General features: G+C 45.9%; 1 protein-coding gene across 1 annotated transcript; it reads left to right on the plus strand.

Annotated features, from left to right (window-relative positions):
• Positions 1 to 20: 20 nt before the first annotated feature.
• Positions 21 to 16,518, plus strand: LOC123427976 (organic cation/carnitine transporter 4-like). Its single transcript, XM_045112123.1, has 3 exons — positions 21 to 486; positions 15,049 to 15,871; positions 15,963 to 16,518. The coding sequence occupies exons 1-3, from the start codon at positions 117 to 119 to the stop codon at positions 16,312 to 16,314; spliced, it is 1,545 nt and encodes a 514-aa protein (XP_044968058.1). The 5' UTR covers positions 21 to 116; the 3' UTR covers positions 16,315 to 16,518.
• The last annotated feature ends 3,372 nt before the right edge of the window (positions 16,519 to 19,890 follow it).

A 19,890-nucleotide genomic window follows, 5' to 3' on the forward strand; every position in this document is an offset into this window, starting at 1 on the left:
CGCTACAAGCCTACAAGCAGCACGCGGTCAAGCTCATTGCCCCACTAGCACACGCCACGAGCGCCAAAGGGAACTGAGAGAACGTAGCTCGCTCCGCGCAAGAAGTACACGCGGCCATGTCCACCACCGAGGCGCTCCTCGCCGCCTCCGGCAGCGGCGGCGGCAACCGTGTGAGCATCGACGACGCGCTGGTGCTGCACGCGGGGGAGTTCGGGCGGTGGCAGCTGCGGCACTTTGTGCTGGTGACGGCGGCCTGGATGCTGGAGGCGATGCACACCATGGTCATGATCTTCGCGGACCGCGAGCCGGCCATGTGGTGCCCCGCGGGGGACGGGCGGTGCGGCGACCGCTGCGGTGGCGCCGCGGCCGGGTGGGAGTGGGAGCAGGGGAGCGGCTCGTCGACGGTGGCCGAGTGGGGCCTCGTCTGCGGCGAGCGGTACAAGGTCGGCCTCGTCCAGTCCTTGTTCTTCGCCGGCTGCATGATCGGTACACGTCTTTTTATTCTTAGTTAAGTAAGAGAAAAAAAATCCTTTTTCGTTTTGCTCTTCCTTTCAACTCAGCAATTATTGTACTCCCTTCATCTCAAAATAAATGACTTCAAAATAACTTTACACTAAAATAAAGTCATTTTTGAGGCGCTTATTTTGAAATGGATGAAATAGATAACAATGCTAAAATAACATCATTATACACGTCTTAAGCCTCCTTCCAATCTATTATTAGAGATGGTGTTAGCAGACTGCCGTGTAAGACTCTAAACAATGAAGAATTGACATGTGATAGCTTATACTAGGATTTTGGCTACGCTAATAATACAACACTCCCAACTATCATTGGGCTGTTGCTTGGTTTTTTAACAAGACAAGCGTGTCTCCATCAATCATGTCTCGACCGTAATAATTGCCAGCTCGCATCATTTGACCGCCTGGACAGATGCATTACTAATTGAGTGAAATGCACTACAGGTGCTTCAACATGCGCCACAACCTTCACTTCTTCTTCAGCAAACACCAGCTTCGTTTTTTCATCAGCAACATGACAGAGAGCACAGCAAGAATGTTTCAGCAGTAGCAACATCTCCATTCCTAAAGTAAGAAATGCACCAGCTTGTGCCCTGGTGATGTTCATGGTACCTCCAGACCCAACCATGAAAGCCCCTTCTTCTTTCTTCTCTTTCTCTCTCAAGCAGTTCCTTCCTATCCTCTGTTGCTCCTATGACATCAACAGCTTCATGACCAACAACATAGTGATGATCTACAAGGTAGGCCATGTATTCCCTCTCCCAATGCTAGAAATCACATCCATTCTACAAACAAATAGATGAAAAATAAAAACATTTGAACAAACAAATCAAGAAAAATCAGGTCGGTCAGCAGATGCTTATTCCTCCCTGATTGACAGAACTATAGAACACCCTGTTAGATTGATCTCTTTTTCAATGGGCCCAACGGTCCATTGGACCTTGACTCACGCCCTGATCGGGGGCGTCCAGCCCAAGCAAGGCTGGTGGGCCCCTATCGCGCAGTGCTATATATAGAGAAGGTGGGGACCATGGCACGGGTTACGAGGTTCGCCGTCGCCACTGGTTCCCCACTCCTAACCCTAATCCGATCCAGAGGGTAGCACTGAAGCGATGGGAAGTCCATCGCCGCCGCTACCGCATCTCTCTCTCCTTCCCCACCGTCGTCACCACCTCACGACGGTAGCCGGAGGGAGCTCATCGAGTGTACAACAAGGTATTAATCTACTACATCATCCCGAACACATCTAGCCTAAGATCCACGGGATCTATCAATGGTATCAGAGCCACGAGGCTTTAGATGTGTTTCCGGTGGAAAGACACAAAGCAAAGAAACCCCCCTTCCCAAAAGCACCCTAGATGGGCAAAGACACCGAAGATGGCCACGGGCCTCGTCGGCAAAGAAGCGTCGCCGCAAGGCCGCGCCTGTTCCTCTCGATCCCCACATGCATCGGCATGCCAAGGTGTGGGGAAGAAGAACCAACCTCCTCGGAGGCAAAGATCGGATCCTTTGAGATCCAAAAGGCATATAGAAAAAAAAGGCAAAGAAGAAGGGGAACATGCCAAGCAAAGAAAAGCCACTCCTCCGGGGGCAAAGTACATGCACCGCGACCACGCCGTTCGACGGCGGCGCGCTTCCGCTAAGGGAAACGCGCCACCGGCGAAGGGGAGGCAACGGCGCAAAAGGAAAAACCCCAAACGGGGCAAAAGACAGCAACGACGCAAAAGGTGCAACGGTGCAAAAGGAAAAACCCCAAACGGGGCAAAAGGGCATCAACACCGCTCCCTTGACGGTGGCGCGTTCACCTCGAAGGTGCTCGCGCGCGCCGGCAAAGGAACGGGCATGATAACGCGGTTTTACCCTGTCGAAGAAAACGAAAAGAAACGGCAGGGTAGTTGGCACCCCAACACCTCCCTTGATGGCGGTGCACTCTCCCTCGGGAGAGGGCGCGCACCGGCAAGAGGAGCGGAGGGGGCCGCCGCTGCATGAAAGAAGAAGGGGATCCCTCGGCGGGGCATGGCTGCCACCACGCAAGGAAGGCAACACGCGGCGTGGGGTTTCTAACCACCACGGCCAGCGGCCACAGGAGCATGCATGAGCGGCGGCGCGCTGCGCTCGGCGGGGCAAGAGGGCCACCACACGAGCGAGTGGCTCGGCCGCCGCGGACTGCTCGGGAACGGCCGAAGGAGCTCCTCGGTGGGTCCAGGGCGCCGCCGCTCGAGGGCAAGGAACGGCCGAGGGACTCCGCGTGGGGAGTCAGGAGCCGAGAGAGGAGAGCGCGTCAAGGCGACCGCGGTAGGGCTCGTCGGTGGGGCAGACTGCCTCCACGCGAGAGGAGCCGTCTGGGTGCCGAGAGGAACAACAGAGAGAGCGGCGCTAGAGGGAAAGAAAACGAAAATGGCTAGGGTTTCGGTCGGGAGAGGTTTCTGCCCCGGTTTTGATGCCCCGATCCTAACGCTTGACCGTCGGATTCAATCCGACGGCCGAGGCTAAAACCCTAGGGCCAGGGCGGGCCTTCGGGCCGTAGTGTGCGCCGCCCGCGCTGGGCTGTCCCAGGCCGCCAGGAGGGGCACCAGCGCCTGGCCGCACGGCTTTCTACCCAGTCTCTCGGCCGCTGGGGTAAAGGGCCTTTCGGGCCGAAAGTAGAAAAGGCCTCAGGCCGGCCCAGCCAGCCATTTACTCCTTTATAAGTGATTTTAATTATTCTGCCTATTTAGGCAGATTTAAAAGTTGTTCTTTTTCTAGGCATTTTTTCTTACGAAAATATGTTTAGAAAATAGCAAACAAAATGTTCAATGTTTCTGACAAGTAATAGACATTTTTCTGTAAAGGAAAATGAAAAGTTTTTGAAAAGAAAGATTTTCAGAAAAAGAAAAGTTCATGGATTTTATAAAAAGGATTATAAAGTTCATGAGTTTTTAATTTTAACAGAATATTTTTCTGTAAAGGTGTATGAATTTTTATACTCACGTATTTCCGCTGCAAAGTAAAAAGGTTTAGTCCTCCAATTAAATTGGAACAAACGGGAAAATTTAATTGGAAGAAATGTTATTAGCAAAGTTTTTCCCTTGTGGGTGAAATAAGATTCAAACAGTTTCCGCTATGACAAAAGAAAAATGTTTGTTTTAAAGTTAAATATGGTATTGTTGTTTTCTCACCAACGTTGATGATAACAATACTATAATTCTGTGAGTCATCTTATGTTCAAAGCTTAAATCTGTGATAAATCTTGTATCAAAGTGATCAATTTTAGAGCACAGATAAAGAAATGCATATTTCGCATATTTCTGATGCAATATGGTTAATGATGATGATTATTTCTTAGCAAAGTTGTTCAATAAGAATACTATATCATATTGTTTATGAGTTTAATTGATTATTTCCATTTCTGCCCAACGGTGATATGGAATTAATGTAGAAGGATGATGTTTTATTCTAATTCTGGCATTACGGTGATTTAGAATATTCCAAAAAGTTTTAAAAGGTTTAATGTGCATGATTTTAATCAGACCAACGTAGGGTTATTTTTATGCTCATTACCGTTATTTATTGGCTAAGTTTACTCAGACTAAAAGTTATTCAAGCTTTCACTCATGAAAGCGAATGTTTTGGGTACTAGTGACCCGAAAGATGGAAAAGAAAGGTCATAACTTGAGGGAATAAATTCTCTCTAAAGAATGGCTTCACAAGAAAAGAACTCTTGGATATTAATTCAAGAAAAAGAAGAGAGATAGATCATTGAGAGTCTTGGTTGACGAATGTCTTTCATGTACTCTCTATGATGAAGTCTCCTTTTTCAGTCAACATGATTGAAATGAAACAAGCAACACGCATGTTTAATTTGACCAACGTCAGATCAAACATGTGTGACAAAGATAATTCAGATTTATTTTGGATTTGATGGAGTCAAAAGAGCCAATTATGGCATTTATGTCCCTTACAGGGAATTACCCGCATGGCGGGAAAAGTCTGGAAAGAATGCCTACGTAACCGGGTAAACTTGACATTGTATTATGTCAACAATCCGTGTATGGCGGGAGAAATTTTGGCAAAGGCCTTATCCTGTATGACAGGAGAAAGTTATGATGACTCATATGCGGTTAATGTCCCACTATGGGAGAAAAGTATGGAGTAGCTATTAAGCTTTCCTACTATTGACCGTACACCTTATGTGTAATGGTCATTATGCAATCACTAAATCCAGAAAGGATAAAAGTAACAAAAGAACCTAAAAACAAGAATGATATGCAAGTGTGACTTGCAAAAGAGACAATGATAAAGAACTCTGTTGAGTTTCTGAAATGAAATGAGGAAAAATTACTCCCATACTAGTTAACTTATAACTTCATTTTACATGAAGAGATAAGATGAATGAGCTAGATAATCGAAGTTTCCTCATTTCACAAGAGCTATGAATGGGTTTCGAAATTGTGGCAGAAAAGTTCTTGCCACATTTCGAGGGGGAGAAAGAGACATGAAATACATTGTAATGTATTTCATGACTCCTCTGTACTTTAGATGATGTGATGCACATTATGCATCTAAAGTGATCCATTAATGAAGAATGTGATTGTCAAGGGGAGTACGACAGTCATCTGAATACCGTCATATGATACCCCTAAAGAAAAGAAACAGTTGTATTTTCGGATCTTTTGTAGTTCTGAATGCAGACTAAGGAATACAACGGTGGTGCTAAAAGTGCCATAAAGAAGAAAGTTTAAAGATACGCCATTTCTTCAGTGAAGATGGAGTAATCTGGGGGAGCATGTTGTATGACCTATACTGTTGGGGAACGTCGCATGGGAAACAAAAAATTTCCTACGCGCACGAAGACCTATCATGGTGATGTCCATCTACGAGAGGGGATGAGTGATCTACGTACCCTTGTAGACCGTACAGCAGAAGCGTTAGTGAACGCGGTTGATGTAGTGGAACGTCCTCACGTCCCTCGATCCGCCCCGCGAACAATCCCGCGATCAGTCCCACGATCTAGTACTGAACGGACGACACCTCTGCGTTCAGCACACGTACAGCTCGACGATGATCTCGGCCTTCTTGATCCAGCAAGAGAGACGGAGAGGTAGAAGAGTTCTCCGGCAGCGTGACGACGCTCCGGAGGTTGGTGATGATCTCGTCTCAGCAGGGCTCCGCCCGAGCTCCGCAGAAACGCGATCTAGAGGAAAAACCGTGGAGGTATGTGGGAGGCTGCCGTGGAAAAGTCGTCTCAAATCAGCCCTAAAACCTCCGTATATATAGGTGGGAGAGGGGGGGCCTTGCCTTGGGGCTCAAGGAGCCCCAAGGGGGTCGGCCGAGCCAAGGGGGGAAGGTCTCCCCCCCCCCCCAAACCGAGTTGGACTTGGTTTGGTGGGTGGGAGTCCTTCCTTCCCTTCCCACCTCCTCCTTTTTTTTCTTTCTCTTTGATTTTTATTTCAATGCGCATAGGGCCCTTTTGGGCTGTCCCACCAGCCCACTAAGGGCTGGTGCGCCACCCTCAAGGCCTATGGGCTTCCCCGGGGTGGTTTGCCCCCCCCCCCCCCGGTGAACTCCCGGAACCCATTCGTCATTCCCGGTACATTCCCTGTAACTCCGAAAACCTCCCGGTAATCAAATGAGGTCATCCCATATATCAATCTTCGTTTCCGGACCATTCCGGAAACCCTCGTGACGTCCGTGATCTCATCCGGGACTCCGAACAACATTCGGTAACCAACCATATAACTCAAATACGCATAAAACAACGTCGAACCTTAAGTGTGTAGACCCTGCGGGTTCGAGAACTATGTAGACATGACCCGAGAGACTCCTCGGTCAATATCCAATAGCGGGACCTGGATGCCCATATTGGATCCTACATATTCTACGAAGATCTTATCGTTTGAACCTCAGTGTCAAGGATTCATATAATCCCGTATGTCATTCCCTTTGTCCTTCGGTATGTTACTTGCCCGAGATTCGATCGTCAGTATCCCCATACCTATTTCAATATCGTTTACCGGCAAGTCTCTTTACTCGTTCCGTAATACAAGATCCCGCAACTTACACTAAGTCACATTGCTTGCAAGGCTTATGTGTGATGTTGTATTATCGAGTGGGCCCCGAGATACCTCTCCGTCACACGGAGTGACAAATCCCAGTCTTGATCCATACTAACTCAACGAACACCTTCGGAGATACCTGTAGAGCATCTTTATAGTCACCCAGTTACGTTGCGACGTTTGATACACACAAAGTATTCCTCCGGTGTTAGTGAGTTATATGATCTCATGGTCATAGGAACAAATACTTGACACGCAGAAAACAGTAGCAACAAAATGACACGATCAACATGCTACGTCTATTAGTTTGGGTCTAGTCCATCACGTGATTCTCCTAATGACGTGATCTAGTTATCAAGCAACAACACCTTGTTCATAATCAGAAGACACTGACTATCTTTGATCAACTGGCTAGCCAACTAGAGGCTTGCTAGGGACAGTGTTTTGTCTATGTATCCACACATGTAAATGAGTCTTCATTCAATACAATTATAGCATGGATAATAAACGATTATCTTGATACAGGAATTATAATAATAACTATATTTATTATTGCCTCTAGGGCATAATTCCAACATATACAACACCTGTTGTTAGCTCTACAAGGGATCTTGTGATACAGGTCCCTGTAAAACCTATTGCCTTTTGGAAATGGGTGACTATAGAATGAATTTGCCTCTTGGCAATGACAAAGCAACGACAACCCCATATGAAATAAGTGCCAGTAACTGAGATTTTGATGGTCTCTAGGCATGTGAAAATCAGATACTTGTGACTACTATAAAGTCTATGTTAGTGGAATTCCATCATTTGAATTTCACTAACATAGACTTTATGAAGGGTCTACAAGGCAAATGTGACTCCAAAGGAAATATGTAAAGGTGTAAAACATGACTTAAATCGAAAGATTTTTGTGTAAAGAAAATGAGAGGACAATTGTAATCATGCAAAGTTATAGAATGGGAAATTTGTTTCCCAATTCCTGTGCATGTGGATGACGTCCTACTTGCAAGTGGTGATGTCATTCTACTGCTGGAGGAGAGAAGAAGTTCTTGTCCTCAAAGCTCAAAAGAATAAAAAAGGGGGTATTAGGAATGTCACATGGACATACTAACAAAGATCTCTAAAGTATTCATACGAGAAAACCTACGCATGTTCTTATAGTCAAGGGTAATGGAACTGGAAACTATGGTGTTTCAAAAGTTAATAAGAAAAGATTGTAAACGAATATGGTACCATATGCTTCAGTTGTTGAAAGCTCAAGATATTACCCTCACACGGTTCACGTATATATCCGGGTTGTTTTGGCAATTTCCAGTCCATAGATAAATCAATGGAATGGAGTCAAAGATATCGTCCTCATGCTAAAATGAATAAGTGCTCTCAAAAGATTGTGAGTACAAAGGCAGGACTTGTGATATGTATAGCGAAATCCACAATTGTCGCTAACTTTCATACTCGGAGTTTTGTGTGGAAAATCTCCAAATGAGTAAAAACGATTGTCATCAATGTGATGCAATGATATGTTATAGCTTGATATGAGGCTGAGGGACGGGCAACATGGTTAAGGCTACCTGTACCCGGAGTGGATAATGGTTGACAACGACGATTACCATTTTAAGTTCTTTCGCTCCTGTCACAACGAGTCAAGTGTTGATGCCAAACACACTAACAAAGAGTTACGTGTTGTGAAGGAGAAAGTCCGGAATTATGGAGACATGCTTGAAGCATAAAAGCAACAAACAAGTGTTTGCAGATCTGCTTATCAAAGGCTTACCGCCCAGTGTGTTCGGAGAACACATAGTCGACATGGGTTTTATGGTATAGTCTAATATTTCCGGACAATAAAGGGCCCAAGGTTAAAGAATCTGTCTCAAAATAGAGAGGTACATTGTGGCTGTCTGATTCCATCGGCAATTGAGCCGCGACGATGAAACATGCCCTATGTATTGATCTGTTACGAAACGGGTAAAGTTAAAAGTATATGATGAGATCAAAGGGGAGAATGTTAGATTGATCTCTTTCCCAATGGGCCCAACGGCCCATTGGACCTTGACTCACGCCCTGATCGGGGGCGTCCAACCCAAGCAAGGCTGGTGGGCTCCTGTCGCGCAGTGCTATATGTAGAGGAGGTGGGGACCATGGCACGGGTTACGAGGTTCGCCGCCGCCACTGGTTCCCCACTCCTAACCCTAATCCGATCCAGAGGGTAGCACTGAAGCGATGGGAAGTCCACCGCCGCCGCTACCGCATCTCTCTCTCCTTCCCCACCGTCGTCACCACCTCACGCGGTAGCCGGAGGGAGCTCATCGAGTGTACAACAAGGTATTAATCTACTACATCATCCCGAACACATCTAGCCTAAGATCCACGGGATCTATCACACCCATCCATCATGATCCTTCATGCTGGACATGTAGAACTTCACTTTGCAGCGGCAGCGGGGGCATGAAATGAGCGGCACAACCACTGTCCGCCCGCGACGACCAGATCGGACAGAGTTGCTGCTGGACATGGCGGCGATGATGAAGACGAGGACGAAGGCACTATGGAGAGCGGTGGGCCGTGGAGGCAGCGACAACGAGCGGTGGGCGGTGGCGACGAGCGGTTGGCGGCGACAACGAGATAGACGAGCGGTGGGTTTCGGATAACAGAGGGGAAGCTAGGGATTTTTACACATAACACCCCCAACCTTCATTTGTTAACGACACCTAGTGCTCCCATGACTACGTGGCGCTCGTGGAGTGGTCAAACCGGCGGCGTACCGACCGGCGTACGTGAACAGTGACCATACAAACACGTCCCATCATACAAAATGACCGTAATGACCGTATTTTGAAGTCGGGTGACCAAAGCGAGCTCGCGTCCCAAGTTGAAGCACCTGTAGTGCATTTTACTCTTTCTAATTCAACGGGGTAGGGCTTGTTGTTGTATTTCACTTCGTCCTTTTATTAGGTCAACTCCAACGCTTGATTCCGAACGAACGTCCGTTTTGCTTGGATTTCATCCGCTTCGACAGGGCAATGGAGCGGCACCCGGACTGTTTGTGGATGCGTTGGTGGTGCGCCCAACGCGTGGATGTATTTTGGCCGCATCTAGTCCACCGTGGTCAGGTGTTCACCGTTTTGTTTTGTTGGAATTGAAAATTTTCTTTTATTTCATCAAATGTACATACATTCATCAACTCTTTGCTATAAATGCAAGATCAAAGAAACAAGAACCATAATTAGGTATTTTAAAAGATGTCCGACTTCTATAACTTCTTCCACTAGTTGGACTAATGTCTTTTCTATATCTTTATTATTGATCTGCGGATTCTTGAGCTTGACAACTTCTTTCTTTTTTGATTCTAAATAATAAGATATTGCTTTCCATTTGGTCTATTCTTTAGTCTCATTTCTAGCTTCAATTCTAGCTAAAAGTGCATGGAAATCTAGTAAATTAAGTTTAATCAAAAGACAGATCTATTCTTTTTTCCAATATGAATATTTGCATCCCTCCTATACATAATTTTAAGAAAATAAGATATCAAAATTTTGTCAAAGCATAAAGGACGACCGAACTAAGAGAAGCACGTACCCCATCATTTTTGCATCTAACGAACACCCACTAGGAATGTTCCAGCGTCGTGGAGACGAGACGCGACGCACGACCTTCCGCGGGCAGTCATTGTATTATATGAGCAACAACGATGAGCCGGCAAGCCTCTAGGCCAGCGTCGAGCCAGGGCTGCGGTCGGCCATGGCTTTGCTGGCAATCGACAACAGGATAGATCTGAGCGGCTAGAGGAGGACTCGAGACCTGCACGAGGCGTCGAGGTGTTGTCGTAACTGTGTGGTATGGTATCCGGCCAATCCATGGCCAGGCGCAGTAGCCAGCGACTAGATGCGGCAAACCCGACCGACAGAATGTTGCAAATCTCGTCGTCGCAGATCTACCAGTTGGTCGACGTGTTGGTCCGAGGGGAGCACCAAGCCGGCAACTGTGCTACGAGGAAGAGGAGGGAGGGGGGAGGGGGGAGAGCAAGGTAGAGAAAAATGGGCGGCAGCGCTACGGGGAAGGGTTTGCTCGGGAGGCGGCGGGCGGGGAGAGGGGGGAGAGAAAAGGGGGAGCATGTGTCCCCGACGGGCGGGTCGGGAAAGGGCATGGGCACACGTCTCATTTCTCCTCCGTGTCCATTTCGACGCAAACGCGACCCAAAGGCCGGGATGAGGCGAAAGCGAAGAAAATACGGACAAATGTCCGTTTGCTCACGTGAATGGGCTGGATTTTGTGTGTGGGTGTTCCTTCAAACGGATGCAACTGCACGATTTGGGTTGTACTTTGGAGTAGGCCTTAGAGCATCTCCAACGGCCGCGCCAAAAGACGCGCGCGCGGTAAACCTAGCTTTTAGCGCGCGCAGGAGGTTTTGGGGCGCTCCAGCGGCGGCGGGAAAGTCGCGCGCGCGGGAACCGCGCGCGCGAAAAGGCGGCAGCTCGCGCGCCAATTTTGCCGCGCCGCGTCTATAAAATGCGGAGCTCGCCACGCGCGCCTCCGGCGCTCCTCCACCGCTCGTCTTCTCTTCTTCTACCTCCCGCGCCTCCACCGCTCCAGCGCCCCGCCACCAACGCGTCACCATGCCGCTGCGCCGCCGAGGAGCATCGGGCTACCGCGGCGTCCGGCTGCGCCCCAACGACGGGTACTACTCGGAGATACGCTCCGGCGATCTCCGGCTCAGCCTCCGCACCTACGAGACGGCGCATGAGGCCGCCCGCGCGTTCGACGCGGCGGCGTGGCGCCTAGGCAGGCCGCGCCGGCAGATAAACTTCCAGGACGTCCACACGCTCCAGGAGGCGCTAGACGTCGCCCCGCCGCCTCGTCTTAACTCCGCACAAGACCGTGCGGAGCACACTACGCGGCAGCGCCGCCTCCTCGTCGCCCAGGAGGACGAGCGGGTCATGGCGGAGTGGCGCCGGCGTCACCCGGAGAACGTCGCCTACGAGCAAGAATATTGGGCGCAGCGCCGCGAGGAGGACATGCGAAGGCGCCGCGAGGAGCGGTTGGACAGGCGTCGGCGGAAGGCATTGGCGAGTGCGCAGGCCGATCTCGTTGCTGCAGGCGGGAGGTCGTTCTTCACTGAGAACGACGATCGTTGGTTGGACATATGGCTGTCAACCTTTGACGACACCAACGACGATGATGATGGTGATGATTGGAGCGACTCCGAGTAGTTTATATGTTTTCGAACTATCTATCTACTTGCACCGTACTCTTATCTATGTTTTTGAACTATTTATGTTTTCGAACTATCTATGTTTTGGAACTATCTATGTTTGCAATCTATCTATAGTTGTTTAAAAATGTTGTGCACCGATGTAAAAATGTTTTGCGCGCGCTGCATTTTTGCGCGCTGCTGGAGCGGCGCACGCGCTCTGCATTTTAGCGCGGCTACTAGAGCCAGCGCCTATCCCCGCGCTAAACCAGCCGAAGCGCACGCGACAAACATATTTTTTGAACGCGGCGCAAAGCGCGGCTGTTGGAGATGCTCATGCTGAGCATCTCCAACAGCGGCGCAAAAAGGCGCGCGCGCTAAACATGCATTTTACCGCGCGCGGGACAGATTGGCGCGCTCCAGCGGCGGCGGGAAAACCACGCGCGCGGGAACAGCTTGCGCGCGCGCGAAAAGGCGGCAGCTCGCGCGCCATTTTTGCGGCGTCGCGTCCCGCGCGCCTATAAAAGGCAGCGCGCTGCCGCTCCCTCGCGCCACTGCTCCGCGCGCTCTCTCTCCCTCTGCCTCTCGCGCCGCCGCCGCCGCCCCCGACGCGCCACCATGCCGCCGCGCCGCCTTTCTGCGTCGGGCTACCGCGGCGTCCGCCAGTGCCCCAACGGCGGGTTCTACGCCGAGATACGCTCCGGCGATCTCCGGCTTAGCCTCGAAACCTACGACACGGCGCACGAGGCCGCCCGCGCGTTCGACGCGGTGGCGTGGCGCCTAGGCAGGCCGCGCCTCCAAATGAACTTCCCGGACGTCCACACGCTCCAGCAGGCGTTAGACATCGCCCCGCCGCCTCGTCTAAACTCCGCACAAGACCGTGCGGAGCACACTGCGCTGCAGCGCCGCCTCCTCGTCGCCCAGGAGGACGAGCGGGTCATGGCGGAGTGGCGCCGGCGCCACCCGGAGGACGTCGCCTACGAGCAGGAATATTGGGAAAGGCGCCGCGAGGAGGACACGCGCCGGCGCCGCGAGGAGCGGTTGGACAGGCGTCGTCGGAAGGCATTGGCGTGTGCGCAGGCCGACCTCGTCAATGCAGGCGGGAGGTCCTTCTTCACTGAAGAAGATGAGCGTTGGTTTGACATCTGGCTGTCAACCTCTGACGACACCAACGACGATGATGATGGTGCAGATGACTGGAGCAACTGGGATTAGTTTTTTTGTTTTCGAACTATCTAGCACCGAACTATCTATCTATGTTTTCGAACTACCTATCTAGTTGCAATCTATGTAAAATAACTTTGTATCATTTTTATTTAATGCAATCTACTTATTAAAAAATGTTATGCGCGCACTGCATTTTTGGACACTGCTGGAGCAGCGCGCGCTGCATTATAGCGCGGCTGTTGTAGCCAGCGCCTATCCCCGCGCTAAACCAGCCGAAGCGCGCGCGGCAAACGCCTTTTTTAAGCGCGACGCGTAGCGCGGCTGTTGGAGATGCTCTTACGCTCGCACTGCACCCTTCTGTTCTAAACTGCAGCCACAAAGCAGTACGTGTGCAGCAGAATTTGTCGGAACCATCTTATAAATTAATAATTACTATGTGAAGAAAGCAATGTTAGAGTGAGCCCGAGCTCAAATAAGCCTGCCTTGGGAGTAAAATCAAAAAGAAAATTAAAAAAATCTGAATTTCTTTTAGAAACATTGATAAAAAATTTAAGTGCTTGTAAAATTTCACCATGAAAACATATTCGTGGAAGTCACAGCAAAATAAACAAAATTGATGCTACAAAATTGCTTTTTCGAAAACATTTTCAAGTGTTGACTTTGTTTCTTTTTTGTCTACGACTTCCAGGACTGTCATTTTGATGTGAAAATTTGCAGGCTCTTAAAACATTTGTTAAAGTTTATCAAAAAGAAATTGGAATTTTTTGATTTTGTTTTCAATTCTTTTTAAATTTACTGTTCATCCAAGCTCATTTGATCTCGGGAGTTCCATGTCAGAGGTTTTTTTGCTTTATGTTACTAGCACGTTGGAATCAACTACACCAATTATTAGCTACTCATAATATACTCGGTGGCTTACAATATGCACACTATTGTTATTATACGTGGAAAACATAGAACTTCTGTAGGCGGAACTGGGATCCGGGTTGGGTGGCAATGGGTAAGGTATGGATAGATACAACCCCCTTCTACCCAAACTCATACTCAGTAGAAATCTTCTATACCCACCCACTTGAATGTTCATGGACACAATTTGACATCCATGCCCATACCCATCAGGTATTCTATACCCAATCGGTATCCAATAGCTACAATGTATAATGTTTATATTTTCAAAGGTAAAAAATAAGTTTAAAATTCAAGTGATGATGTGCAAACAGTCTAGCACCAATGCGGACTCCTCTGGTGGGGTGGTCTTTTGGAAGAAGCAATGGGTACGAGTCCAACAGAGTGGGAGTCAGCAGTGACCGGGGATTGCTGGATCGAGTGTTCGGCAAGAGTCCGGTGACAATGAGTAAACATTTCATCATTTTGAGGAGTCACATAGGACGTAGAAGTAGTGGTGAGCTGGTGGATGTGGGCCTATGATCTATGTCCATTTAGGGAATAAGGGATTTAGAGTTGGGTATTAACCCCACATGTCATTGTGTTATTTTTATTTATTAAATTTTTCTAGGTATCCATTGGGTTACCATGGGCATAATTTCATATCCATGGCATACCTATTATTTAATAGGTATGGATACCAATTACCCGTGGATAGAAAATCTTGCTAAGTATTGCCCATGTGTGGTATTTTTGGGTAGGGTGCCCGCGGGTCCTCTTTTTCCTTGTATTTCTCTATTTTTTTTCCTTCCACCTCTAGTTCTTTTTATTGTTTTGTTTTCTTCTCAAAACCACCTCAACTGCCTCATCTTGTATCGGCTTATCAAATAAAATCATGCTTTCTTTGATAAGCCAATAAATATGTATGCTTCCCAAATAAAATTCTATTTTTTATGCAATCAAATTATATTTGAGTTATCGATAAATCATGGCTAACCTACAAGAATATCTATACCCTCGTTGGAATGCACGGGGAGCTTGCAGGCCCTTCTAAAAAAATAAGTTATAATACTCGCAGCGTTACCTCCACATAGGCTTTGACTTTTCTTTATTAGCATATGTGTTAATTAGGAGATCTCTGCACACAGTTATATGTTTGCTTACAACCCAAAAACATAGTTTAATCGAGTATTTGCTTGTTTTATCATTGATGTGTCGTGTGAGTAATCATATCGTTGGTTGATTGCAGGCTCCGGTGTCTTTGGACACCTCTCAGACTCTTTTCTAGGTCGAAAAGGGACCCTCCAGATGGTGTGCTTCCTCAGTGGCGGTTTTGGCCTACTCACCGCGTTCTCCCCCAACTATTGGATCTATGCAGCCTTTCGCCTCCTCACAGGCTTTAGTGCCGGAAGCATTTGCTTTTGCTCCTTCATCCTTGCCACAGAACCTATTGGGCCATCACGTAGAGGCGTCGTTGGCACATCCACCTGCTATTTCTTCTCGGGTGGCATAGCAGCCCTCGCAGGCATTGCGACAATGTTCCAGTCCTCTTGGCGCATGCTTTACATCGTTACCTCTATGCCCTCGCTAGCCTTCGTGCTCACTGCCATGCCATTTGTCTCAGAGTCCCCTCGTTGGTACCTCGTGCGCGGGCGTGTGGATGACGCAATGCGCGTCCTACGAGACATTGCATCCACCAATGGTAAGAGCATCCCAAAAGGCGTCGGCCTCAAGCTCGATGACGAGGACGGCTTCGACGAGAAGGTCGTGGAGACGTCATCTATCTTGGATGTGTTTCGATCACGGACAACACGGGTTAGGCTCGTGCTCTTGGTGTTCATCACCTTCCTTTGCTCTGTGGTGTATTTTGGGTTGACCCTCAATGTGGTAAACTTAAAGATCAACCTTTACATTAGCGTGGTTGTTAACTCTCTTGCTGAGATGCCTGCATATCTTCTCACCGCGGTACTCCTTCGACACTTCGGACGGAAGCCACTCACAAGTGGCTCGATGCTTCTTAGCGGCATCTTCTGCACAATCGCCGCTCTTATTGCCGGCGTCGGTGCCATGAGGTAACTAAAGCGTTACTATTTTTTGCATGTGAGTGCCAAGGTGTGTTTTGAGGGGTTTGTTTTAACCGCATTGAATTGCATGTCATTTTAGGGTGGCAAGGATGGCATGTGGGGTGGTCGGGATCTTTGGAATGGCTGCAACATACAATCTATTACTCGTTTACGCGTCAGAGTTGTTCCCTACAGTGGTGCGCACCGTCGCACTGGGATGCAAGGCCCAGGGGTCGCAAATGGGAGCTATACTAGCACCCATGGTGGTGTTGCTCGGAGAGCGAGTTCCATTTTTGATGTTCGGCGCTTTGGCGATCATCGGTGGGCTATTGGTGCTCTGCCTCCCAGAGACTAAGAACCGGCCTTTGTATGACACCATGGCTGGTTTGGAGAAAGGGGAGAGATCATCTAAAAGTGAAGAAGAAGTTGCAACTGGTAACTCTGAAATCTAATCAATTATCCTAAAGCATTGGCATACTGAAAGATCAAAGTTGTCCATTAAACCATGTTGCACACAAGAATGAATCGCAAAAAATGCCTCATCTACTTTTTTAGTTGGGAAAGGTTTGTATGTTATTTAGCTTTATGATAAATCAAACTACTATTTTGTGTAGTCCAAACTATTTTTGGGATGGTCAAACACACCTGTTCATTCATTGATTTGATCTCTGCAACACGTCTTGCAATTATAAGATAAATTGTGGTATATCACTAGCCGAATGTACGTGTGATGATACAAAATCAAGAACAAGTCGAGGAGTTAGTTGCCCATCTTGGAATATTAATGGGAAGTGTATGAGTATAATGTGACCGCTCGATGAATCCAACAAGAAAAAAAAGAGTTGAATGACAAGGAGAGAGTTGAAAGTAGTGATGCCTTTAAGCTACCGGAACAACCACAGGATGGTTCCAAGATTTGAATCTATGAGAATCACAAATTTTCAAATGAGTAAGATAGGCATGAGCAAAAGTAGGTGATTGGGGGGAAATATAATAACGCAACTACGATTTTCATTGTGTTTGAATAAGTAAATTTGTTTGATTTATATGGCATAGATGCAAATAGTTGGTTGGTTAGAGTGGAGGCGGCTAAAACCCATAGCAACATTTTTAGTTCAAGGCTCGTTCTATTCTATTTATTTGTGTGTTTTACAACAGGGATGGCCCCACGTGAGCATAAGAATATTTGCTCACCTTGTAGTTGTACATATGAGTAAGTGTGCAATTGTAATTTGTACATGTGAGTGTGGAGTATCCTAGGATCATCACCATGAACTTGGCTGTGTCGCCAAGGAACACACGCATTACATATATCAAGATGAATTTTCTCATTTTGACATATTTACTTGGGCTTAACTACAGAGCGGCGCCGCATGCAAGTCTTCTTATGCTGCGGCTAATTCTATCTTCCTATCATGCATGCATGCAATGACGTCATCAAAATTCTCTCTATTGACTTCAAATTTAAAAAGTTTTATCTCTAAAATCGTTAATTTAATTGACAATCCGTTTTCACCGTTGGTTTTGTCGCGACGAGATCTTCAAAACTAGATCCCATATCGACATGTTTCGAGAACTTTTTTTCTCCGTCCATAATTGCCACATTTTTAGACTTACTTGTCATATTATTAGCCACTTACTTGTCCAAAAAAAATAACTTAATTGCCATTTTTTATGTGAATCATGTGTCGCATGTATCCATATTGCAGCACACAGCAGCGTGGGCTAGAAGGATAGGCAGATGGTATCACAAAAATATGCATTGCATGCAAAGCGTTACACAGAAAATCGATAAAAAAAAGTGTCTCACACAAAACATGTGTTGGCAGACCTTATTCACTAGCTAAATGCATCTGATTAGTACTACTACTACTAGTAGTAATTTAAAATTGCATAGTTGCCAATTTTACAAAAACTTAGTTGTCAAGATGCTAGTTTAACTATGTCGAGTTGTCATATTTAGAAACGATGACCAAAAAAGATTTTTTTGTGGTCATCGGTTTTAAATATGTTGAGTTGTCATATTTTTGGGTGTGATTGCCTCAAAAAGTTGTTTGTCATGCCATTTTGATTATGTCAAGATGTCATATTTATACGCAATTTTTAAAAATTTGACGATTAAGTTATTTTTTTATCAAACAAGTAAGCACTTACTAATATGACAAGTAAGTGCAGCAAATGTGGTAATTGTGAGCAAAAAAAAGTTGTCGAAACATGTCGACATGGGATCTAGTTTTAAAGATTTCGTCCAAACAAAATCAACGATGAAAACGGATTATCGATCGAATTAACGGTTGAAGAGATAAAAGTTTTTGAATTTCGGTCATTTAAAACGAATCTGATGACATCATTACATGTATGCATGCAAGAGAACGCACAAGTCGTTGCATCAGATGTCCACGGTGCGACGCTTCTAGATAGAATTTCCCTATTTACTTTCCCCTAGGATGGTGGTATCCTATTTGATCCTCCTTCGACATTTTAGAGGTCCAATGCACTTACACTCTCTCTCCTCAATCATGTTATTATTTTTTACGCACCATCCAAAGACACTTCTTACAAACATTGGCATAGACAACATGGGGTTCTTGCAGCTGTTGCGGTGAGGGTGTCGTTGATGGTCGTTTGCTGGAAGCTAGACTTATTGGCTCAGAGAGGACTGATAATGACGGCGCTTGCAGGCAACCTTAGTGCTCTTCTAGGCAGTGTGTGGGGGTGTGTGCTGGTTGTCTGGTCGGCTACTGGTGTCGTGAGCGGTTATGCTCCATGACAATGGCTTCGTGAACATGTTGGGACGATTTTGCTTGGTTTCTGCCTAATTAATTCGATGACTCTCAAGCGGTTTTGGGAACTTCCTACCTAGACGTGTTTTGGAACCTTATGTCGACATTTTGTTTTCTATGTTTTTCTTTATTCTTTTATCATTTTATTTCAGTTTTATAATCTTTCTTCTCCTGTTCATTTATATGATTTCAGTTATTTATCTCTTTTTAAATTTTTTGAATAGTTTTTAAATCCTTTTGATTTTAATTACACACTTTTTTGCATGTGAAAGCATTTTATAAAAATTGCAGGAACAAACTTTTTCATTTTAAAAAACTTTTGTTTTTCATTTCTTGTATGGGACGAACATTTTCCAAAAGCAGTAAAATATTTCTTTTACATTTTATAAACGTTTATTTAATAGTTCAAGAACATAATTTTGAACAGTGAATATTGTTATGAATGGTACGAATATATTCCTTTAATATCCTAAACAAAGTTCTACATTTCGTGTTTTTTAAAATGTGATGATTCTTTTAAATGTTAAGAATATTTTATTTTAGTTATCCGCATATTTTCTTAAATACAGTCTGAATGTTTTGTTTTTTTATAACCAGTCTGAATGTTATTTAGCACATGAACAATAATTTTCAAGTATATGATAGACAATTTAAAATAAATGGCGTCCATTTTCTCCAGATTATAAGCATTTTCATTATGTATGGTGAATATTTGTTAACATATGGTGATATTTTTAAAATAAATTAAAATCATATATGAAAAATAAGTTGAATAAATTAGATTTTCCTAAATTTATTTTCAGAAAAAAAAAATTAATTAGTGAAAAAATGAAAAGAAAAACTTGCGAGAAAATATAACTGGAAGAAACTACAAAAATATGTGCACGACCATTAGCTTCCCACAGACGCAAGTCTCGTGTCACATTGAGCCTGAGCCAACTACGAATCGCTCAGAGCAATATGTGACAAATGACGCACTGCATGTCTGTCTTAGAATATGACAAATGACGCACCGGGGCTTTATGGGAGGGCTATATCAAACGAAATTATTAATCTAGGAGTATTCCTTTCAAAACTCATACTCATCTTCTTAGAATATGACAAATGTCTGTCACTTGTTCTAACCTGGGTATTTTTCCTTCTTCTATAGATCCATTTTTCCAAAGCATTTATCTTTTAAATTGTGCGTGCAAATCTTAAATCATTTTCAATGTCCAATTCTTCTCGTCGATGTCTTGAAAACTA

The sequence above is a fragment of the Hordeum vulgare genome, chromosome 2H (assembly GCF_904849725.1).
Source record: "Hordeum vulgare subsp. vulgare chromosome 2H, MorexV3_pseudomolecules_assembly, whole genome shotgun sequence".
Taxonomy (NCBI): Eukaryota; Viridiplantae; Streptophyta; class Magnoliopsida; order Poales; family Poaceae; genus Hordeum; species Hordeum vulgare.